This window comes from Vulpes vulpes, chromosome 4 (genome assembly GCF_048418805.1).
Source record: "Vulpes vulpes isolate BD-2025 chromosome 4, VulVul3, whole genome shotgun sequence".
NCBI classification, from domain to species: Eukaryota; Metazoa; Chordata; class Mammalia; order Carnivora; family Canidae; genus Vulpes; species Vulpes vulpes.
The window spans coordinates 79,663,625-79,688,367 of NC_132783.1; the positions used below are offsets into that span (position 1 = coordinate 79,663,625).

Genomic DNA, 24,743 nt, shown 5'->3' on the forward strand with positions numbered 1-24,743 from the left:
CTTCTGTCTGAGGGCCTCTTCTGGCTGAGGCCTCTTCTGGCTGAGGGCCCTGTGCACAGAAATGGAAAGCCAGTAAGGGTGGGAGCTTAGCAAGACAGAGCATGTGTGTCTTTTCCTCACATTCTTTTCACGATTGTTCTTATCCCTGTATTAGATTTTGATTCCTATTGCAATAGAGGTTAAAAAAGAAAAATTGCTGGGCAGCCTGGGTGGCTCAGCGATTTGGTGCTGCCTTCGGCCCAGGGCGTGATCTGGAGACCCAGGATCAAGTCCCATGTCGGGCTCCCTGCATGGAGCCTGCTTCTCCCTCTGCCTGTGTCTCTGCCCCATTCTCTCTCTCTCTCTCTCTCTCTCTCTCTGTGTGTCTCTCATGAATAAATAAATAAAGTCTTTAAAAAAAATTGTTTTGACACAGCCTTTGCTTTTGACACAAGCCTTTGCTTTTTGACACAGCCTTTGCCAGAATCCATTTCTTTTCTTTTTTTTTTTTAGAATCCATTTCTTTTAAACTTTTCATCATCTTACTCTCTATAAACCTAAGAAAGGAAATAGAGGCGTTGTGTGGTCTTTATTTTATTTTTTTTAAATTTTATTTATTTACGTAATCTCTACATCCAACGTGGATCTCGAACTCACGACCCTGAGATCAAGAATCACACGCTCTACTGACTGAGCTGACCAGGCACCCCTGGTGGGTCTTTAGTATATGTGCTGCCAAAGCGAGCACCCTGGTGGGTCTTTAAATGGTAACTGTAGGTCACATAGACTGGTCCGGTGCTGGAGAGCAATAGCATTTGGTGATAGCACTTTTCAGAAAGCCCAGGGCTGTGTTTTTTGTTTTTAAACTGAGCTTAATTGTCTAGCCTGCAGTCGCCCATATGGGCATTCGCCCATAGTTGTATGTTATATTTGCTAGTTGACTGGTAATAAAAACTTTTTAAAAATTACTTAAAAATTTAGTGTTCTGATTTAACAGAATCAAGGCACTGTAGAGGTTAGTGTTTACTTCATGTGCCTTTAGAAAAATGTTGAATTCAGGGATCCCTGGGTGGTGCAGCGGTTTGGTGCCTGCCTTTGGCCCAGGGTGCGATCCTGGAGACCCGGGATCGAATCCCACATCAGGCTCCCGGTGCATGGAGCCTGCTTCTCCCTCTGCCTGTGTCTCTGCCTCTTTCTCTCTCTGTGACTATCATAAATAAAAATTTAAAAAAGAAAAATGTTGAATTCAGTCTTCTCAGAAGGAAGCCTGGTTCTCAAATTCAGGGCATGTCACAAAGTGCCATCTGTTTCCATTCTCACTCTTTCATCCTACACAGCGGGTTAGGGCAAGGTGTGGCATGTATAGGATTGGTGGTGGTACACAAGTTGATTTAGATATGCATTTAGACTTTAAGCATTTTTTAAAAGATTTATTTATTTGAGAGAAAGAGAGCAGGGGGAGGGACAGAGGGAAAAGGGAGAAGTAAAGAAGCAGACTCCGAGCTCAGCTCAGAGCCTGACTCAAGGCTTGATCTCACAACCCTGAGATCATGACCTGAGCCGAGACCAAGAGTCAGGCGCCAACGGACTGAGCTTCCCAGGCACCCCAAGCATTTTTTAAATGGTGTAAGGTATACCTCTGTTACAGCAAATGGTACTGATTTTCCACTTAAAGTAGGGACATAAAGTTTCCTTAGTAATAATTTTAATACAGTTGATTTTAAGATAAATGTTATTATATATGTGGATAAGTCCCAAATCCCAAAGGCAACCAAATGATTGATGTTTAGGAAACAATGGTGTAGGGTTTCTGAGACACTAACTTTCTGACTTCCCTAAACAGTAAGGAGCCCCCTGGTGGGTTTGGTGTTGCAGAAGCTTCCCTGGGGTGGAATATTGTGTTACATGCTCATTTTCAAGTTGATACTTTGTCAGTAGCTGAGATTCCATAACATCTCATTTGTTTATACTTAGACTGTGTAGTTTTGCCTGCCTTTTGGAGCATGGGGGCTGTGGGAGGGCTGGGGCCTTCCTGACCAAGGAAGCAGGACAAGTGAGAGGTAGGGTTTCTCTGGACACCAGTTCATTCTCTGCAGATGCCAATTGGGTGTCCTACCATTTAATTCTGACACTGGAGTTAGTGTCAGACTCCACATGGTCCTACAAGACTGGCCCCACTCTAGATGACAGTCGAAAGTATTGGGTCCCCAGGTTACCCACACTTCTAACTTAGCTACAAAATCAGGAGTTCCCACAACCACCTCAGGCTCATTAATTTGCTCAAGTAACTCAGAAAACTCAGGAAAGTGCTTTACTTATTTTTATTGGTTTATTACAAAGGATATAACACAGGAACAGCCAAATGGAAGGGATACACAAGGCAAGGAGTGTGGGAGAGGGTTTCAGAGCTTCCTGCCCTCTCCAGCACCTTGGTCTAATCGTTAACTGGAAAGCTCTCCCAACTTTGTTTCATGGAGGTTTTATTATATGGACATGATCAAATCATTATTTAAAAATTTTTTATTAAGTAATCTCTACACCCAACATGGGGCTCAAACTTATAACCCAAGATCAAGAGTCACACGTTCCACTGGCTGAGCCAGCCAGCTGCCCCATGATTTATTAAATTTTTTGCTATTGGTAATGAGTGTAATCTTCAGTCCCTCACCCAGCCCCAGAGGTTGGGGAGTGGAGCTGAAACTTCCAAGCTTCTTCTAATCAAGGCTTGTTCTGGCAACCATCCTGAGGCTATCTAAAAGGGCCTAGTAGTCACTCTTATCACTCAGGAAATTCCAAGGGTTTTAGGAAGCAGGAACTGTGCCAAGAACTGGGGATAGAGACCAAATATCATTCCATGATAGATAAGGGGAAACACACAAAGTTAAAACACTACTCCATCCTTCAAAAAGAATGGGAGGAAGAGGGAGCCCCAATATTCTAGAGAGTTTACTCCATGAACAAAATGAATGGTGGGTCTTAACTCACTTTCTAATACAATTGTCATCTAATTGTGGCAGTAAAAAGTCATTAAAATTTAACATCTTTTATTTTTATTTATTTATGATAGTCACACAGAGAGAGGCAGAGACACAGGCAGAGGAGAAGCAGGCTCCATGCACCAGGAGCCCAACGTGGGATTCGATCCCGGGTCTCCAGGATCACACCCTGGGCCAAAGGCAGGCACTAAACCGCTGCGCCACCCAGGGATCCCTAAAATTTAACATCTTTTGACTAGAGTATTGTTGGGTTTTTAATACTCATCTTTATTAATTTTATTTGGAATGCACACCTGAGTTGTCCTGGATCAGAAACAGTTTATTCTTTCATCACTTTAAATATGTCGTACACTGAAAAAATATATCATACACTGCCTTCTGGCCTCTATTGTTTTTGGTGAGAAGTCAGCTGTTAATCTACCTGGGGCTCCTTTGTATGTGAGGAGTTGTTTTACTCTTGCTGCTTTCAAGATTTTCTTCTTGTCTTTGGCATTCAGTGTTTTCATTCCAATGTGTCCATGTGTAGCACTATCCTACTTGAAGTTCTTTGAGCTTCTTGGATATATAGATTGGTTTTCGGCAAATCTGAGATTTCTATTATCTCTTCAAATATTTCTTCTGCTCCCTTCTCTTTCTCCTACCCTTGTTGTATTCCTCCTTACACATAGATTGGTACACCTAAAGGAGTCTTGCATTTCTCTGAGGCTCTTTTCATTTTTCTTCATTCTGTTTTCTGTCCTTTGGCTTGCTTGTATAATCTGTGTTGATCTATCTTCAAGTTCCCTGCCAGTTCAAGTCTACTGTTCAAGTCTACTGTTAAGCCTCCCTCAAATGAATTCTGAAGTTGGGTCATGGTACTTTTCAACTCTAGAATTTTTTTTTTTTTTAATTAATGTCACACACACACACACACACACACACACACAGAGGCAGAGACACAGGCAGAGGGAGAAGCAGGCTCCATGCACCGGGAGCCCAACGTGCGATTCGATCCCGGGTCTCCAGGATCGTGCCCTGGGCCAAAGACAGGCGCCAAACCGCTGTGCCACCCAGGGATCCCTCAACTCCAGAATTTTCATTTAGTTTTGATAGTTTCTCTTCATCGATATTCTCTCTTTGGTGAGACATTGTTTTCATATGTTACTTCGTTAAGCATGGTTTCCTTTAGTTCCTAGGACAGATTATGGCTACTTTGAAATCTACATCTGACATTTGGTCCCTTTCGTAGGCATTTCTGTTGCCTGATTTTCCCCCTGCAGGTGGGCCACAGGTTCCTGGTTCTTTGCAGGTCTTATGTTGAAAACTGGACCTTTCAGGTGATCTATTATAGCATCTCTGGTTGCAGATTCCTCTTTCCCCTCTCTGGAACTTGTATTTGATTTTGTGGCTTGACTAGGTAGGCTAGGTTAGTGATGTGTTTCCCCTACAGCAGAAACCCTTTGCTGTTACTTCTGGTAGAGTGCAGTCCTGGTCAAGCACAAGGTACCCAGGGCTGCCAGTGGTTTTAGCTCTTTGGGGCCCTTTGTCTCTTTCCTGGATTCTTTGGTTAAGATGTCTGCTTTATTGGGTGTCCCACCACTCTTATCAGTAATAAATGTTTCTTCATTTGGCATATGCTCTTAGAATTTCCAGAGACTTTGTTTTTTATGGTTTCTACCAGCTTTGTTTTGGTAGGTATGGTCCAAAGTGGCATCCTGAAGTGGATTAGTTATTACCTACATAACTACATAGGTCCTCAGGCAACACCATGAGCAGCAGTTGGGGAAACATCCCATGCAAGTGGCTAGAATTCCATAGAATCAGTTTTCTGTTTTTCCACAGAAGGACAGTTGCCTCTCCTTTCCCTCTCAAAAGGAGAAAAAAACTTTGCTACTTGGGAGACATAGTGAAAAGCATTCTGGGTTCTCTAACCTTTTGCAATGTAAACATCTGAGGTCAGAAAAACTCCAGCTTTTTGACCTCTAAGGTTATGGGTCTCATTTCCTTTGAAATATAAACACATACCTCCAGAATTAGGTGACTCTCTCCGGACCACTCTACTTCTGCAGTTGAAAATTAATTTTCCAAGATGTGGCTCTTAGCCCAGGATCCCATGTTTTTAGCAAATTTATTCAGAAAACCCCAACTGTGCAGGAACAGAAAACTTTTCTACCAAGTGATTCTACCTATTGTGTTTCTCCATAGTTGACTACTGATAAATTTTTCCATAATATGCCACTCCGCTGGTCATTTTAATTTTGTTCTGACCAGCAGGCGATAGGACCAAATTCATGGGGCTTGTTGCAAATGACTCTTACCTAGCTATTGCCCACAGAACTCCAAGGGCAGGACAAGGGCATTCCCATTGCAGTGGTCTTAGCCTCAGCCTCCAGGGCTCCTTCTGGTTGTAGTCAATTGAACAAATCTCATTTACCATCAAGGTCTACCTGAGAATGGCTGGTAGTGTCCTCAGATTCCTGAATTAACCTTGCCTACCTGGCCTGAGGCATAGGATAGGGCCAGTTTCAGCTGGATGTAATAATGCTTTGTGTGGACTTTGCTGTGGCCTGCTAGAAGAAAATCTGGAACAAATTCTGCCATCCATATAACTGGCCCCTGTGAGTTAAAGCTGACCTGAATGTCTTTGAGGCTGAGGCAGGGCCATGAATCATCACTTCCAGCTAAAAAGTGAAGAATAAATTTCATACCCCCCGTCTAATGGAATAGCGTATTGTAGGTCAGCTGCCTTCAGAACACATGTCTGAGGGTTATACTTGGTCGACCTGGGATGTTTCTATAAACCCTTAGAATATATCTGATAACCCCCTCTAGGTGTAGGTCAATGTTTTTTCTTTTTTCTTTAAGATTATTTGAGGGATCCTTGGGTGGCGCAGCGGTTTGGCGCCTGCCTTTGGCCCAGGGCGCGATCCTGGAGACCTGGATAGAATCGCACGTCGGGCTCCCGGTGTATGGAGCCTGCTTCTCCCTCTGCCTGTGTCTCTGCCCCGCTTTCTCTCTCTGTGTGACTATCATAAATAAATAAAAATTAAAAAAAAAAAAGATTATTTATTTGAGAGGGAGCATGAGAGACAGCACGAGCAGGGGGGAGGACCAGAGGGAGAAGCAGACTCCCCACTGAGCTGGGATCCCAATGGATGTGCAACTCGATCTCTGGACCCTGGGATTATGACACCAGCCAGAGAGACGCTTAAACAACTGAGCCACCCAGGTGCCCCTAGGTTGGTATTTTCACCAGAGAGAAGTTAATACCTGCCTTTTATAGAGCCCCAGGGGTACACAGGGCATCCCTGGAAACAAAGCATTTACAACTGATAGGGCTCCCAAGTGGAATGATACATCAGTTAGGCAACATAAATGCACAAGATCCCTAAGGAGGCCTTCCACCAGTTACTAAATTTGGGGGTTCCCCACTTTGGCCCAAAAAACTCCATTCAGTTCCTATTTTCAGACGGAATGACTTCAGGCAATATCAAGCCATCCAGCTTGCTCACGATGCTGGCTCATCTATTTCTGAGGCGCAGAGGACAGCTGGAGTTGTTCTCCGTAGAATATGCAGGAGCTGGGATCATCCCTCCTGTCTGGTCAGCTGTCAGGCACAGGAGCATCCTTAGTGGTCAGTTTGAATTTGGAGTGCTGACAGCAGCATGGTGGGCAGCAGGTCAGGAGAGCAGCATGGAATGTTCTGGGAGCTCCAGGAGCAGATCCTGAAAAACAAATGTCATGAATTCCCCGCCCTTCATCTCCTGGGTCTGAAGTTTTCCCTTCTCTAGGGCCTTGCTCTTGGCTTTCCTTTCACTGTTACTAAATCCGTGTGTCTCATGACTGTAACTTCACAGGTTTTTTTCTGTCATCCTCACCCAGACATTTTGCCCACAAGAGTTAGGTGCAAAAGAGACAAAAAGCCTTTTCACAGAACATTTTCACACAATTCAAACAGACTTAATTATTACTTCTGCATCTCCTGAGACTGTTTTTGGGCAAGCTGATCTGGGATTATTGTTAGGGGAGACAGAAAGCTACATCATATCTGGTCAGGGCAGAATTCTGAATTAAAACATTTCCTGAAATACATCTATATGCCCCACACTTACTGTTCTGACCATGAGACACTGAAAAGCTAGAGAGGATCAGCCCTCCCTGGGGACTGCTGCCTTGAATAATCAAGCCCTAGGAGGTGTTGTGCCCTAGGAGAAGGTGAGTCAGAGCAGCCGCTGGTTGTTGAGTGACCTCAGGCAGAACCAGAAAAGGCACAAATTGCCCGATCCAAACATCAGAAAGGCCGAATGCAAAAAGCCAACAGCAATGAGATCTCACCAAGAGAGGGCCCAAAGTCCCATCCGATTCAGCCTGCCTGAGCCGGCAGAGAGGACAGGTCTGGTGATTTGACCTTCCTCTGCCCTGTGGCTTTCCTAGGAACCCCGCCAGGAGAGAGGCAGGCTCCATCAGCAGCGGCCTCATCAGACAACAGCCCATGGCATTTGTGCCCGTGGCACCTGTGTGTGATCCAGCATTCATGATTTGTTTCCACAGCTCATAGCCCCACAAAAGGTTTTTCAACATTCTCAGAGTTGAGCCCACAGAGCAGGGCTACCACACCTGTTTGCAGTTTAACAGAGCTGAACCCACCCCACTGCCACCACCACCAAAGCCAATGACTTTTCCTTGCTTGGGGCAGCAAGAGGAGATGCTTACCCCTTTCTCATGCAAAGGAGAACTGATGTCTGGCTAGCAGGGCCTTTCTTGCAAGGATTTTTGTAAAAGTGCTTTTTACCTGTCAGTCTTGGAAGTCCCTGGGGTCCCAGTTGACACATTCCATAAATGCGAGCATCTGATTTCCACAAGAGCTCATTAACGAGTTTATAAGCCGCTTTTCAGGAAGGTACTGTTTAATATCCATGTCAACAATGTCTGAAGTGTACCTGAATCTAGGAGCTTCTCCCCTTCTATTGGCATACCACCCATCCTGAGCAAACATCAGAGCGCTCATCTGGCACAGAGACTTGCTCTGTCTCCCACACCTAGAATCTAGTGAGATTTCAGGCCTCCACATTGATGGTAAGGAGCCAACAGTTTTCTCCCAATTGCCGGGGAACCTCAGGACTAAGAGACATCCACTCCACAGGTGATAAAAAAAAGCAAGGGCAGCCTTCTCTTTGCAGCCTTCCCTGATGGAGGGAAGAGGTGAGACAATCCCTCGCAAGCACTTAGGACGAGCATATAACATCCAAGTACGTTCAAAGTTTTTAATCTTTTTTTTTTTTTTTTAGGATAGTCACACATACACACACACACAGAGAGAGAGAGAGAGAAAGAGACAGAGAAGCAGGCCCCATGCACCGGGAACCCGACGTGGGATTCGATCCCGGGTCTCCAGGATCACGCCCTGGGCCAAAGGCAGGCGCCAAACCACTGGCGCCACCCAGGGATCCCCACTGCGCCACCCAGGGATCCCACGTTCAAAGTTTTTACACAAACTCCTAGCAGTTAAAATCAGCATTTATGGGGATAAAATCACAGCTGCAGGAAGGGAGGAGCTGTTTCCTCCCTGGTGGGGAATGCAGAAGCGGGGCAAAATGCAGGCTGCAGGGTGAGGTTTGATAACCTGCCTCTCCTTTCTCTGCCTGGCATGTGCAAGGATGCTCCAGGACTCGCTGTGCCCACGCGTGGAGACTCCACTCTGCATTCCTCAGCATCTCCATTTACACCACTTGCTCCGTGTCGTGTCCTCTCTCCACATGGTGCATGGACGCCAGCATCCAACAGAGCTGTCAACATTCCAGTCTTCCTGTTCTCCCGCCATGTAAAGGGACTAGTGCAGTGCCTCTTGAGACAGGAAAATCAGCTGGGGTCGCAGGGAAACTAAGGAGCAGAAGGGAGCTGGGAAGGGTCTCCAAAGTGGTAATCCAGACCCCTTCCCTTGCAGTGTGGACTCGACACCCAGAGGTCTGAGGTCCTCTCAGACTTGGGAGCCTATTCTCTCTCCTCACCTGTAGGAGAGCGACACAAGCTCCTCCTGTCCCACTTGAAACCCACCTCTAAGGACTTCTGGGTCCCACCCAGAGCACAGAGCAAAATCCTAATCTGGGTTTTTCCAAGGCTGTCTCCTGACCCCGGACTAATAAATTGCTCAGTCTTTTTCAACAGAGCTGCTAATTCCTGTGGATATTCTTCAAATCCTACTAATCTGCTTGAGGGCTCTGTCGGTCTCTTCCAGTAAGCCATGTGACATATTAGGATACCGTCATCTTTGCTGCCATAGCCATTGGGCTTTTATTTTATTTTAGTTTATTTTTTAAAGATTTTATTTTTATTTATTTATTTGAGACAGAGAGAGAGAGGCAGAGACACGCAGAGGGAGAAGCAGGCTCCATGCAGGGAGCCCAATGTGGGACTCCAGGGTCATGCCCTGGGCCAAAGGCAGCACTAAACCACTGAGTCGCCTGGGCCACCCCCATTGGGCTTTTAATAAGCATCTTTATTAATTTTATTCTGAATGCACATGAAACACAAACTACACAAAAATAAAAAATATTTTTACGTAAATAATTGTAATGGTACCATCATCACCCCCACCCCCATGCTCCAGTGCTTAGGGCAATATGATGAAAGCCAGATGGAAAAATCTCCAGCATAGATGCTTAGAGACTCCATAGGTGGAGGGATGGAGAAAAGGGGATTTTCCTTGCTTGTATACAGGAGAAAGATGCAACTGCTTCTTTATCCTCCCCCAGCGGGAAGAAAAACCTTTGTTGCTTGGAGACAGGATGGAAAAGATTCTGGGTTCTCCCTCTGACTTTTTGGAGTATAAACACATCTCTGCAGGAACCAGAGCAAACCTTGGTGGCTCCAGTTTTTATGACCTAGAACTGTTTCCAAGGTCATGGGCCTCATTTGCCCTTAAAATGTAAACACACCTTCAGAGTTAGTTAAATCTCTCTAGGGTTCTCTCGCTATATAGTTATAAATTAACTTAGCTGAGGATCCCAAGATTTCAGCAACACTTATCTAGAAAGCTCCAGCTCTTCAAGATTCTGCTTCTCTTGCTAACAGCTAGCTCCATTGTTCCATGTTAGAAGCAGGACGGATGCAGGATTCTCATGACCCAGAGGTCTGTGCTGTTCCAGGAACTTCCACAAGAATTGTCCTTGGTCTCCTACACCTGAGTTTCGGCACCATACATTGGGCTGCCAGGCAAAAACATGAGGTGACACTGGAAAGGGAGGGGTGGCCTGAGTAAGAGAGTTGGTGAAGTGAGCAGTGTGTTGGTAGCAGGAATACTGTCTGCACAGCCCTTGGAGGAGGGGATCTTTCATAAGTAAAAGGAGAATGTCAGTCTTAAGTCTTCGAGACAGGAAAAAGAAGGGGCTAGACAAGCAATAATCTAGGAAGTAGTGTATTTAAAAGATATGTTGGGGCACTTGGGTGGCTCAGTTGGTTAAGCATCCAACTCATAAATTTATCTTAGGTCTTGACATCAGGGCTGTGAGTTCAAGCCCCATGTTGAGCTTTATTAAAATAATAAAAGATATGTTGGAGCCCCCTTTCTAGGCTGAAACCCAAGAGAGTGAAGAGAAGAGTGCATTTGCTTTGAGTGGGGTAGGGAAACCATATCTGTGTGGAAGGCAAGGGGGGGGGGGGGGGAGTCAGCTAACCGTTGCAGATGGGCCCTAGCAGTTTCTGCCTGGACACACAACATGATGTACATGAACCCACTCTCTTTCTCCCAGCATGTAACCTGAGGAAACATCTGGCTGCCTTGGGTCAGAGCTGCAGTAATAGATGGCTTAGTGTTAAGTAGGGGGTTGGCTCCTTGAAGCAATAGTTATATGACCCCACATAGGAAGATTAGAATCACTGATATGAAGCAAGACCTACAGCTTCTTTCAAGATTTCTCAGGGTGGTGCACCTTCATTTCATTTCTAAGGCAGTGACCTTGTGAAAATATACTAAAGGTGCAGTCACATCTGCCCAGATGTAATGTGAAGACTTCTGGGCCAAATCAAAGGAATCCACAATCTTAAAACCGAAAAGTTTGTATCTTTAAAGTTCTCTAGCAGCCTAGAAGTGCTTCTCAGTAAAACTACATTTATATGAATTGTATCCCTGGAGTGGCTTTTATCTTTTATAAGTTAATATTTCAGGAGGTCAAAAAAATCTGTAATCAAGTTGAAAGTAGCTGGAGCACAGCAGTCTGGGAGAAGTGAAAGAGACCATTGAGGCAGAAACTCAGTGATGCTTTCCAGATTGGGGCAGGAGCAGTTTCCAGGTGGGAGTGAGGGTGGCTGAACGGGCTGAGCCACCCTGCTGCGGGGGCCTGGGCAAGCACCTGTGGCCATGGATAATCCTCCCTGGATTCTGGGGCAGGTCCTGTTCATTTCTCTGAGTCACCTGACCCCCATCCTCCATCAACAGGAAAGGTGCAGGCAAGGTTACAATTTTTGTGATTCTTTTGGTAAAGTACACTTGTGTGAGTGCATGCATGTGTGTATAGTCTGGGATAAAAGGCAACACTAAGTGTGTGTCTCATGATGTAAAGTAGAGCCCTCTCGCAGCTCCTGTCACCACACGTCCTAGTCCTCATCGGAGCAAGAGGCCTCTGCTGGGCTTAATCCACCTCGGTACAGACCCAGCTGTAGAGAGGGGGGGCAGGGGGGAGGGGGCGTGTGGGTGGATCCAGGCTCTTTCAGGACCAAAGGCAACTTTCTTCAACAAATGGTAGGGTTTACCTCCTCCTGAAGCAGAAATGGTGTTATTATTTGACTCTTTAAATGCGTAGTTAATCTTACATCGATGGGAACGGTGATACTGACTTATTGGCTCCATTTCACAAGACTTCCTTTCAGGAGAGATTGAAAGGCATCCCGTTCTCAGGGCTGTAACCGTAGATACCCATTCGGAGCGCCAGCTGTACCGCTGTGATAGTTTTATCTTCCCCTCTGTTATTTCTACATGCAAGAAGGAAATCCTTCATCCCGAGGAGAGTGCCTATTGTAGCCTTCTTAGAACAGATGTCCCCAGGCAGTTAAAAATTAGCAATGTCAGCTAAAGTTTCTGCTTCTCATTCTTCTCATTGGCACATCCCAGACTTGGCGCGATCAGAGTAAAGCTGCAGAAGCCCCAACACCTTTTCTGAATACCCACCGCTGTGGCATTCTAGCTTCACAGCATTTAAGCTGCTAAAATAAAATCCAGCTGCTGGAGAATCCAGAAGCTTTATTCCGGCCCTCGGCAGGGCAAACACTCCCCACCACAGAGAATATGAGGAGGAAACACATATCAGAGACCTTGACTAAGTAGTTTGGCTGGAGATGTGTTTTGTTGTGGATTATAGAAAACGCTCGAACAATGGCATGAACAAATGAAGGGTAGACTTGTCTCATGACAAGAGGTTTGGAGGTTGGCAGGCTGGGCCTGGGATAGGGACTCAGCAAGGCTACCATACATCTGGGCTTTTTCTCTCTTTCTGCTCTGCCTTCCTTAAAGAGTGGTCTTTTGCCATCATGTTTGTCACCTAATGGTCACAAGGTGGCTGCATCCTCTTCAAGATCCAGGCTGGAAAAAAGAGTTAAGAATGAAAGGAAACAAGATGAAGGCAGGGTCTTTTCCTGGTGAAGTCGCTTCTAGCAGTGGCAGCTGCCTGCCTTATCTCGGACCACAGTGATGTCCCGGTTCCATGGGTTTCAAGAGCAGTTGGGAAATCGAGTAATTTTCCTACCCCTGCACTGGAGGAAGGCCAGGAAAAAGATGATCGGGAATGTGTGTTGAATGTGTCAACCTACAATATCTGCCACAAGGCGTCACAGTAAACTATTCCCAAATAGAACAAAGCAAGGCTAGCCATAGGCTTGACCAACACGAATTGTTTCCTCTCAAGTGGGGAGAACGTCATGGGCATAACTGGTGTCTGGTCACATAGGCTATGGGGGTTGGGAAAAGAAAAGTCTTGAATGGCTGAGAAACCCATTCATGTGCAGAACCAGTGCCCTACAAGAAAAACTCCAAGTACCAATAACAACATGGAACCAGGGGTGATCAAGTTTCATATCCCTCCTTTGAGAAGAAAAGTTAAAGACTACTAATGTCAATAGGAGAGCAGGTGTGTGTCAGATATTATCCCAGGTTCTTTGGCATGTTTTCCAACAACAACCTTTGAGTCAGATATTGTTATTTGTGTTGGACAGTCGATGTCACTAATGAACGCTTGAAGAGGGCACAGTCAGTAAGTGGAATTGGAAGATGTGAGCCCCAGGTCAGGCTGACCAGTTGCAGGGCTCCCTTTTTTATCCCATGCTGCCTTCGGTACCCCAAGGCCCCAGAGCAACACGTCTGGCTCTTCTTACTCATGGTGATCCTGCCCTGTTATCCACAAACTTCTGAGAGTGGCATTCAGAAGGGGGACCAGGAAGACCGAGTCCCAGTCCTGCCCATTGCAGCCCTCCGTTGGGTTATGATTGCCTCCAACCACTGCTCTTCTATTAGAATCAGAGCCCCTTGAAGGCAAAGACTGTGTTCTGTTCACAGTTGTATCCCCAGGAACTGGCATATAGTAGGTACTCAATAAATATTTGCGGGCTAAGAAATAATAGAAGGACTGTTATAATAAGCTATTATAATAAGCTATTATAATATTGCTGTACTATGAGTACTAATGCTATGCCACAGTAGCTGCTCATTCAAGTTTTCATAAGTGGTCCCTGTGGGAAGGAGAACTCCAGCTGATGGGCTCAGAGAATAGTCCAGGGGAGAGTCGAGTCAGCATTTGAGCCAGTCTTCATGATGGGAAACACCGGCAGGGGGAGGAGTGCTTTAGATGGAGGAGACAGGGATGAGGTCTCCCAGATGAGAGTACAGACTATGCAGAGAGAGGGCCGGTTTGGAAGGAGAGGAGTCACAGCTGATGGGTAATACCAGGTTTGGGAGAAAGGAGATTGTGGCCAAGTATGACTGAGAAACATCGGGTTAGATAAACTAAATTATCCATTACAGTTCTCAGAGCCATTAACAATGCAGGCAGTGTTTCTCAAACATTCGGCCTTGGGACCCTCTTCTTGCAGAGCATTCCGTGGAATGAGTTCTCCACAGACCACATCTTGGGAAACACTGATCTAGCTCAGCCCCACATGTTTAGACAAGGAAAACTGAAACTCAGAGAAGAGAGGTGGTTTCTCGGAGCCACATAGCAGAACCTGGATTGAAACCCCAATCAGGTCCCTTGACCCCCAGGATAATGCTGGTTTGTAACGTAAAGACTAGGGACATAAAGGACAGCTTCTTCATCACACGGGAATTTTGTTATTCAAACAACAGCCTTGAGGCTACACACACACCCCCGCCCGTTTTTTTGCACAGTGGTATTCAATGGTATTTTATTTCATCACCACGTCTCTGAGCTGCCAGTCACAGTCATTACATGTGTGGCCCCCAGAATCTTGGGAAGAAGGTTCACCTTAAATTGAATCAGTCCCAGGTTGGCCTTGAGGGCAAAGAAAAGATACTTTCCTGCACGGCCATTTTTAGGGAGATACAAGACTGCTGCAGTTTACAACCTGTGCCTCTGTCCTCAGCTGTTCCTTGCCACCGACCCTTGTATCTAGGGTGGTAGGCAGAATGGTGCCCCAAAGATGTCCCCGTCCAAATCCTGGACCCTGTGAATATGTTACCTTACATGGCAAAAAGGACTTTGCGGATGTGATTATGTTACAGACTTTAGGAAGATTATCCTGGATTATCTGGGTGGGCCCAATCTAATCACACGAGCCCTTAAAAGCAGAGAACTTTATCTGACTGGGACGGAAGTGAAGCAACAGAAGGGCAAGTCAGAGAGAATGGCAGTGTGAAAAAGACTCCACGCTGTCTTTGAAGATGAAGGGGACAACAGGACAAATACAGGTGGCTTTAAATCGCTGAGGAAGGGGTTCCCTTCTAAAAGCCACCAGGGGAACCAGGCCCTGAGTCCTACGACCCACAAGAAACTGAATTCTGCCCAAAATCTGAATGAGATTGGAAGCAGACTCCTCCCCTAGAGCCTCTGATTAGAGCCCCAGCCACGGGACCGGAGCAGAGGACTGAGTGGAGTCCCCCCACCCCCCCGGATTTCTAATGTATAGACTGTGAGATAATAAATTTGTGTTGTTTTAAGCCACTGCATTTATGGTAATTAATTTTGACAGCCTTAGAAAACTGACACCATTGGGGTAAAATCATTAACATATCCAAAGTGGAGGCCTGAAGGGAAGAGAGGTTAGGAAAGGGCACCATGGGGCCTGGAGGGCTTTGGAGGCTGAAGTACTGAGTTTTAGCATCTTAAAAAAAAAAACAGCTGGTTTTTGAGTCATGCACATTCTCTCCTCCCAGCCAGGAGCCCCTGTATCTTTAGCCACAATGAGGGTGGCGGTGAAGGGGGGGGAAGGGTGCTACAGGCCAAAGGGCTCCCCGAAGTCGAAGTCGGGCCACCTCTGTGTCTTTTCTACATCCCATGTTGTGTCTGACAGCTGAATTGCCGGGTCCTGGTCACAAATGGCCCAAAGCCTCTGCAATTTAATTGATAGTGGCTATTTGTGTCGATCACTTGAGAAGAAAGGGGCTGTTAATATACTAATCCTGAGAGGTCGAAGTATTAGGGAAGGGAGCACTAAGAACCCCTGGTGTTGGAATGGCCCAGCATTCTGAGGGAAGCCTTTAGCTCTTCAACAGAGGGCATGTCCCAGGAGGGGAGGTATGTGCCTAGGAGTTTAAAATAAATACCACCGCCCTTGAGAAAGAATTCCAGCTTCCATGGGAGATAACCCAACCACCCTTAGATCTACAGCCAGTTTCTGAGTCTTCGTCCTCTTTTTGTTTCTAAATGTGGAGGAAAGTGTTTGCAATCTTTTATTTTGCTAAAATAAAAGAGAGACATGGAGAGGGGCTTGGTTTTGCTGGCCTGAAACCTTTCTTTTTGTTCCAATTTCATTTGATTTTCTGAACACAATAGGTCTAATTAATTTAAAGCCATGGAAATTTGTGCACAGCATCTGATCTCTGATGAGATACACATTGTTACATAATACTTGCATTTTTAAAAGTACAGGATTAATTTTAATGTTAAAGAAATCTGGAAATTCTGTCTTGGATAAAAGTGCAGTTTAAAAATCAGGGGAACTTCTTGGATTACTTAGAACAAAACATCTTTTAAAAAATTTTTTTTTATTAAACTCGAGTGTATCTGCAGGCTGTTTTATTCATGCTCTATTGTCATCTCTAATGCACATAGAAGATACCTTTCCCACAGTGTGATTCAGTACAGGCGCCTAAAAAGATGGTCTCAGATTTCATGTGTCCGGGGTAATTAGCTGAGTTTGAGCGGCTCAGTTAAACCATTGAAAGTCAATAATGCATGAATTTCTGGCAGACTGCCTAGCACTGAGTCCATAAACTTGTATAGGGACTCAAAACATTTTTATTATAGAGAGAATTTTGTGTCTTAAATATGAAATAAGTAGTGTTAGGATTACTTTTGCCTAGAATATAATTTTATGGCAAATTCATATATTAATATGATACAAAAAAAGTCTTGATGTGAGTGCTTTCCAAATTTGCAAAGAAGTCTTCCCTCTTTTTGCATATTTGGTAGCACAGGCTCTTGGGAATCTTGAAATCGAATTCAAGTACCCTGAATAAAAAATGTCAGAATCTAGATCCCACGTGGAGGCCCTCTTAGAATTTGTTTAGGCATCTTAAAAGCATAAGATAAATGTTAATATTGGATAGTATTTAACTTTTTCCCTCTAAAGGTACAGGTTTTTTTTTTTTTTAAGGTCTAATTTTTACATAAAACTTTAATTTTGTCCCTCAGTAAAGATGTTTTTCCTCAGAAATTTTCTCGGTGGACAAAGCAAACACAGGATTGGGCCAGGCAGACTGTCACTTGATTTTGGTTCTGACTTTCTCACTTGGGAGACCTGGGATCACATGCCTTCTTCACATCTGGCTCTTTCCTCCAAAATGGTCAGGATGCTAAACCTCCCCTTCACCTGTCTGATAACCACTTTCAAGATGTGAAAGAGTTTGTTGTTTGAGCCCAGGTATCGTTGCCCTTGCTCTAGACCTTCACTCAGGGCTCTGGGACTGACACATTTCTTTTGGCTTGTGCTCCCCACACCCACTATTCCTGGGAAAATAATCTTGCTGTTCCGGCCACTATGTTGATACCAGTCTCACGTTGATCAGCTTGTTTAATTTTGTGGAAGCTTCTAATTGATGATCTGTAACTGGCAGATTTAGGAGTCCAGTGTCCTTGGCTGAAGATTTTTCCAGTACCACAATTTTGGGGGACAATTTGTTTAGTCCAGCAGCTTTCTGGTGAAAGGCAGCCTGGTTGTGCCCATATTTGTCATGAACGTACATTTGGATGTTTCACACCAGGGTATGAATATTTGTGCCTCATGAATTGGTCAGGAAATGGCTCTTTTAGCCATTTTCTTCAGAGATGGAAAACTGTCAAGATAGGGTATTCTTCTAGAGGCCTTCCACCAGAGGCATATGGAGGAGGCCTTTGGGTCCTGACAAAGAAGTCACCTCCTTTTCCTCAGAGCTTTGATGAGGACTTTTTTTTTTAAAAAAAGATTTTATTTATTTATTCATGAGAGACACAGACTGAGAGAGAGGCAGAGGCACAGGCAGAGGGAGAAGCAGGCTCCATGCAGGGAGCCCGATGTGGGACTCGATCCCAGGACTCCAGGATCATGCCCTGGGCCGAAGGCAGATGCTAAACTGCTGAGCCACCCAGGGATCCTATCAACAATCTTTGACAGTTCAGAACTCCATACTTTCACTTGCTGATTGGGCGGCTACATACTACACACATTTAATTTGCCTTGTGCTGTTTTTTCTTCTTCAAAAGTGCATTTTAAAATAATACTTGTTTTAAAACTCATCAAAAATTTAAAAAAATTAAAATACCAACTAAATCCTTTGGGAGTGTAGCAAGGTAGCAACAAAATTATTCTTTGCAGAAAAGATGGCATTAAATGTAGTAGGCACCAATATATATGGTTGTACTTTGTCAGCTTTTTTGTCAGACCAGTCTTTCAGGCCAAATGCTTTTCCCATTTCTGCAGCACCCAAGAGTACAAGACTGTATAAACAGAGAGGACTGTTTACTCTGGCACACAGCCTCTCCTAGCCTTCTGGTCCCTGCAACAGGTCAAGGGGCAAAGGTCCATGGCAGGCCTGCACTGAAGGGTGCTCTTCAATTACTCCATAATAATGGAGGATAAAGCCAAAAGACTGGCTTTCACTTGCTATGAAATCTGCTTACATCTATAAATGGGATATTCTACACAGAAAGTTGATTTTTGGTGGAAAACTCTATTAAGGGTTATTGCATTCTAAAAATCCAAACGAAAGTTACTGAAACAAAAAAGATGGCTAGAGCATGAAAGTGATTCCTGAGTCTATCACAAATGTCCCTGCGCAGGGTTCGCTCCGCTCTCCTGCACAAAAAAAAACACCCTTGATGATTTATGCACCTGAAGACGTATCTTAGCAACGGCTGCTGTGAAGGAAATGTACTGAAAAACTTTCTCCAGGCTTTGTTTGGAGGGAGCGCCAAACCAGAGGTTAAATACATTTTAACACGTTCTCTGAAATGCAACGGACATATCATTGTATTAATTTGAAGGAGGAAAAAAAAAAGGCAATTTGGCTTCCTACTTTTTTTATTTTTTATTATTACTTTAGATTTTATTTATTTATTCATGAGAGAGAGGCAGAGGCACAGGCAGGGAGAAGCAGGCTCTATGCAGGGAGCCTGACATGGGACTCGATCCCAGGTCTCCAGGATCACACCCTGGGCTGAAGGTGGCACTATACCGCTGAGCCACCCGGGCTGCCCCTACTTTTTCTTTTAAAGGTTTTATTTATTTATTCATGAGAGACACAGAGAGAGAGGCAGAGACACAGGCAGAGGGAGAAGCAGGTTCCATGCAGGAAAGGCATCGAGGCAGACGCTCAACCGCTGAGCCACCTAGGCACCTCACTTCCTACTTGATAATACCTTTGTTTACTCTTAAAACACTCTTTTGCTATGTTGCAGTGGGAATTACGAATAAAAATTTTTTTTAAAGATTTTATTTATTTATTCATGAGAGACACACAGAGAGAGAGGCAGAGACACAGGCAGAGGGAGAAGCAGGCTCCATGCAGGGAGCCCGACGTGGGACTCGATCCCAGGACTCCAGGATCACACCCTGGGCCAAAGGCAGACGCTAAACCGCTGCGCCACCCAGGGATCCCACGAATAAAATTTCTGAGTGTGTCTTTGGATTTGGCAGTTAGGATTCTTTATGAGAAGTTGTCTGGGATTTTTAAAATGTAAGAAAAAAGTTCTGTTGGTCATATGTCTCTGCTTGAAAAGGAGAAGGAAAGTAGGTTCTGAAAAATCTATTTTTAATTTTTAATTTTGAATTTATTTTCGATATATGGGAGATTGCAAAGAAATGTATAGGAACATCCCATGCAGTTCTTCCCACCAGCCCCATGTAAAACCCATTTTGACTATTTTTTCCAAAGAAAAGAAAAAAAAGCTAAAGGGTTGAGCTAAAAAATGGGCGGCTTAGGTCTAGCCCAAAGGCACAGTGGAGACCCAGGTGCTGGACCCCCACGTTTGGTTCAGCTTCCTTGTTTCATTCGACGAAAAATGGACGGCTACCGGCAGGGGGCGCGGCAAGGGCATGGGACGGGGACACTCCAGCCACTGTCTCTACTTTTAATGCTTCCTCTTTCCCCCATTTCAAAATTCAAAATGACTGGATTTAGGGTTGGGCCGGGGTGAGGCTTGAATGTGGGTTGTGGGGTTGAGCCACACTTCTTAGGTTTTGTTTTGTCCTATCCTTGCCAGGTCTCTAGCCCTTATCTTTCTAGGAGAGGCCTTCCCCCCCTCTTTCTGAATTAAGGACTTCTCATCTGCATGCAGGTAGTGATAATGGCAAAATCAATTTAAAATCATATACAAAAAAAAAAAAAAAAAAAGACTTAGCCCGTTTTGGGGGAGGATGAAGAAAGATCTATGAAAGTTTAAGGTCACTTATTTCAAACTAAGCACATGGAGTTATGTGAAAGAAGCATGGAACTATTTGGGATTGTACTTTAATCCTGTATTTTTTTCTGGTTGAGGAGAGAGATGAAAGAGAAGAAAGTAAATCCCGGATGCCGAGGGAAAAATGGCAAAGAGGGAATGAGGAGAGGCAGAGGCTTATCCTTAGCTTAGAGGTAAGACTTTCTAGAAGGATTTTGAGATTCAGCTCATCTAATGTCCCACTTGGACAGTAAGTTTCATAGTACCATCTCTTATCACTGCCCTTTGAAATGTTAATTGACTAGCCAGTCATCCTAGCTTTTCAGAATGCTATAGGTATCCTGGTATCCATCTAGTGGAATAGCCACAAGCACTCAAGAGGAGATCCTAACCTAGGTTGCGACAGCAGTTCTGCTCTGTGTTATGACCTTCTGTGTTCAGAGATGCCCCAGCCTGCCTGATAGAGAAGCTTAAGTACACAGTGAAACAGCCCAATATTATGTATAATGGCAAACTGCTTATCAGTGCCCTTATGGAAGTCTTCTATCTTCATGCAGATACAATAAATACTATGGGCCACTCACCAGCTCTGGCTACAGCCCTTCACTCCTTGCCAATGCTCACCACCTGCCTTCCCCCTCAACAACCAGTAAAAGTATTGGCTTCTCCACTATCATTGGGAGAGGCAACTGCAGGGTGTAACCAAGTTTTCTCTATTCTTTGGCTTCCTCTTGGCTACTCTTGACTCTCCAGGCAGCCCCAGGACCATGTTTATTTGTTGAATGGTGAGCTACTTTAGCACTGCCATCATCAACACACGAAGCATCTACCATTCCCAAGCAGACTTCACCTGGGAAGTTGTTAGAAATGCAGAATCATGGGCTCTGCTTCGGGCCTTCTGAATCAGAATCTGTGTATTAGCACAAGCCCCTGGTGATTCTCATGTGCACATTAAAATGTCAGAAGCATCAATGGCCTCCCTGGCTCTCACTCTCTTCTCTTCCAGATTGCCACTTCACCTGCCGGAAACCATACTTAAATCATCTTGAGGCTCAGGGTTCCTTCATAATCTGCTAGTATACTCAAAGAACAGCTCCTCAAACCCCCTTTCCACTCTTCAGCTCCTCATTCCTGTTTTTTTCTCCTCCCATTCCTATCCCCTCTCTCCCTGCCTTAACTTTGCAGAGGTCAGATGACCTTGCTGTGCTAGAATTTGTTTCCTTCTATGCTTCAGTAGGTTTTTGGCCTTCTACCACTCTCTATTCTTTTCTCAGGTCCGGATGCAGTAATATCTTCCTTATTTCTAAGGCACTTCTACTGGCACCTTTTGGGCATTCCTAGTCCCCTCTTCTGGGATCTTGGTGCCTTACTGGTCTTTCACAGAATCATGTGCATTGTTTCCGCTAAGCCCTTCCTTTTTGCATCCAAATGTGCAGAGATCTTTTAAGAAAGTCACAAGATACACACACATTCACATTCACTTGATCCTACTCCTGGTTTGTGTTCTATTTCTCCTGTTTCAGAATCAGATTTTTCCGACAAACTGTATAGAACAGTGGTTTATAATTTGGGCAGTTTTGACCCTCCCCCCTACCCTTCTGGGGACATTTGGCGATGTCTGGAAACATGTTTGGTTGTTGCGACTGGTGGAGATGCTACTGGCATCTAGAAGTGGGTAGAGACCGAGGACACTAATAAACATGCTAAAATGCACAGGACAGCCCCGCACAACGAAGAATGATCTGACTAGGCAGGCCATCTTGGATTGCCTTTGGCTTTCTTGGACATCACACTGAAAATCCTATGCCTCAGGAAACCACTCAGTCCTGGCCGTACTGAGATGCTTGGTCACCTTATATCTGGTCCCCAATGTCAAAAGTGCCAAAGTTAAGAAGCCCTGCTCTAGAACAAGGGGATCCGTTAACTTTACTTTTTTTTTCTCACCAACTCCCTTCTTTCAACCTGACATTTAGTTTGTGTTCTTTCCTATGAAAACAGTTTTCTTGACACCAATGGTCACCTTCTCATCAAGAAACACAATGGCCTTTTTCCCTCCTCCCTCAACCTTTTTGATCCCTTTCAAACATTTTTGGAGCCTTTTTTTCTCATACTCTTACTTCTCTCCCCCCATTATTGGGTCTTCTCTCTTTTGTGGGTCCTTATTTTCCACTATCTATTGACTGTAGATAGCCCCATAGTCCAGTGTTTCTTGGCTCTCTTCCTATTTCTTCTACTGAGGAATTTATGCCACTCCTTAGCTTCACATCTCCTCTGTATTAGTTGATTCCCAGATCCCTTTCCTGAGCCTTAGTCTTTATTTCTTTCTTTTTAAATATTTTATTTATTTATTCATGAGAGACCAGAGAGAGAGAGAGAGGCAGAGATACAGGCAGAGGGAGAAGCAGGCTCCATGCAGGGAGCCCAATGCAGGACTTGATCCCGAGTCTCCAGGATCACGCCCTGGGGTGAAGGCAGGGCCAAACCGCTGAGCCACCTGGGCTGCCCCCTAGTCTTTCATTTCCAAGTAATTGAATGGTTCTCTTGGCTGTTCAGCAGGATCTAAAACTCCTAACATGAGTAGTAGCAGGTTAAGAACACTTATTTATAAGATGATAGCAAGAAGCAAAGACAATACAGTTAGCTTATACTTCCAGTCTGTCTTCCATTTTGGTCTGATAGAACATATAAACTCTATCCAAACAGTAACTCTATTCATGCTTTTATATACCTTGTGATTTCCTCCTTCCATGGTTTTGCTCCATGTCTTAATGCTTTTGGAAAACATTACTGCCCTTTCTTCAAATCTTCCTAATCATTCCAATCAGGAAAATGTGGAATGATGGAAATACTGGGTTAGGAGTCAGAAGACCTATTTCTGTCTCCCTACTTTCTGACCTTGGGACAATTACTTGAGCTTTCTTTGGCTTTCTATATTTTAAGTAAAGAAGAATCCCATCCCTGGCTGCTTTGGATAGCTCATATGAAAAAAAATGCCTTGAAAATGTGAATTACCATATAAGCATTGTCCAACCTGAAGTCTGATAGTACTGTGTGCCTTTCATCTGGAAACTTGCATGTAAAGTAGTGACAAATTCTATAAACTTCTTAGAAAGTAGGGACCCGAATGTAAACCTTTTTCTTCTATGCTTTCTGTCATTGTTCATGTCATGTTATCAGATTCTGAGGAAAAACTGATGAAAAAAAAAAGCAATTCCATGTGCTATTCAGTTTTTATTCTTGACTCACTAATTCCAAAGAGTTTCTACAACAAATGTATCATTTTTCCTTTTTTTTTTTTAACCTCCGATTAGGTGATGTCTTTCCAGTGCAAATGAATCCAATAGCTCAGTCTCAGTTTATACCTTTGGCTGAAGTTCTTTGCTGTGCTGTATCTGATATGAATGCTGCTCAGATTGTGGTGACACAGGAATCGATATTGGAGCACTTGATGAAACACTACCCAGGTAGCGTGACAAGTTTTATTAGTTCATTTCATGTGTTTGCTTTCTCTTTATAAATCATCTTAAATATGTAAATAAACTGGGCAATAACCACTTTTTTTCTTCTGTTGTCGAACCTTGTATTAGAGCCCTGCTAGGAAAAGGCCTGCATCAACAATTTGAGAAGGGCATTCTTTTTTAAGATTTTATTTATTTATTCATGAGACACACATACACACACACACAGACAGAGAGAGACAGAGAGACAGAGAGAGGCAGAGACCCAGGCAGAGGGAGAAGCAGGCTCCATGCAGGGAGCCTGATGTGGGACTCGATCCTGGGACTCCAGGATCACGCCCTGGGCTGAAGGTGGCGCTAAACCACTGAGCCACCCGGGCTGCCCAAGAAGGGCATTTTTCTTTTACTTTCCAGATGAGCTTTTTAGAAACCAGTTCTTATGGCAATAGACAAATTGTACTGTAGAAAGGAGTACAAAGCAAAAAAAAGGAAAAGTTTATCTTCTCCCCCACCTCCATCCCTTTCTTCCATTGCCACTTCCCAGAGGTGATAGCGCCTGTTTTTTGTTTTTTGTTTTAAGATTTTATTTATTCATGAGAGACACACAGAGAGAGAGAGGCAGAGACACAGGCAGAGGAAGAAGCAGGCTCCATACAGGGAGCCTGACGTGGGACTCGATCCTGGGTCTCCAGGATCACACCCTGGGCTGAAGGCTGCACTAAACTAATGAGCTACCCAGGGATCCCCGACAGCTCCTATTGTTTATCATTTACTGTGTATATGTTCATAAATTGTATTTGAGTATATGTATTCTTTTAATAATATAAATTGAATCATTTTTTTAAAAGATTTTATTTATTCATGAGAGAGAGAGAGAGAGAGAGAGAGAGGCAGAGACACAGGCAGAGGGAGAAGCAGGCTCCATGCAGGGAGCCTGACTTGGGACCTGATCCCGGGTCTCCAGGATCACACCCTGGGCCGAAGGCAGACGCTAAACCACTGGGCCACCGGGCTGCCTTGGATCATTCTTTACAGTCGGTCTGCGCCTTGCCTAAGTTAAAAAAATATTTTGGAGGGGTGCCTGGGTGCCTCAGTCAGTTGAATGCCTTACTGTTGATTTTGGCTCAGATCATGATCTCAGGGTCGTAAAACTGAGCCCTGAGTGGAGCCGTACAGCATGCTCCAAGTTCAGTGAGTAGTCCGCTTGAGATTCTCTCTCTCCTGCCCTGCCCTGCCCTACCCCCCATGTGTAC

General features: G+C 44.5%; 1 protein-coding gene across 2 annotated transcripts in view; it reads left to right on the top strand.

Moving 5' to 3' along the window:
- STOX1 (storkhead box 1) overlaps positions 1–24,743 on the top strand; it is a 51,408-nt gene that overhangs the window by 16,470 nt on the left and 10,195 nt on the right. Inside the window, exons 1-2 of one of the 2 annotated variants that reach the window (XM_072756205.1) lie at positions 20,131–20,226; positions 23,344–23,496. In XM_072756205.1, coding sequence (XP_072612306.1) covers positions 23,364–23,496 — 133 coding nt within the window. In that variant the 5' untranslated portion in view covers positions 20,131–20,226; positions 23,344–23,363. Of the gene's footprint in view, positions 1–20,130; positions 20,227–23,343; positions 23,497–24,743 lie in introns of those variants that run through there. The other variant, XM_072756204.1, reaches the window with a different exon arrangement.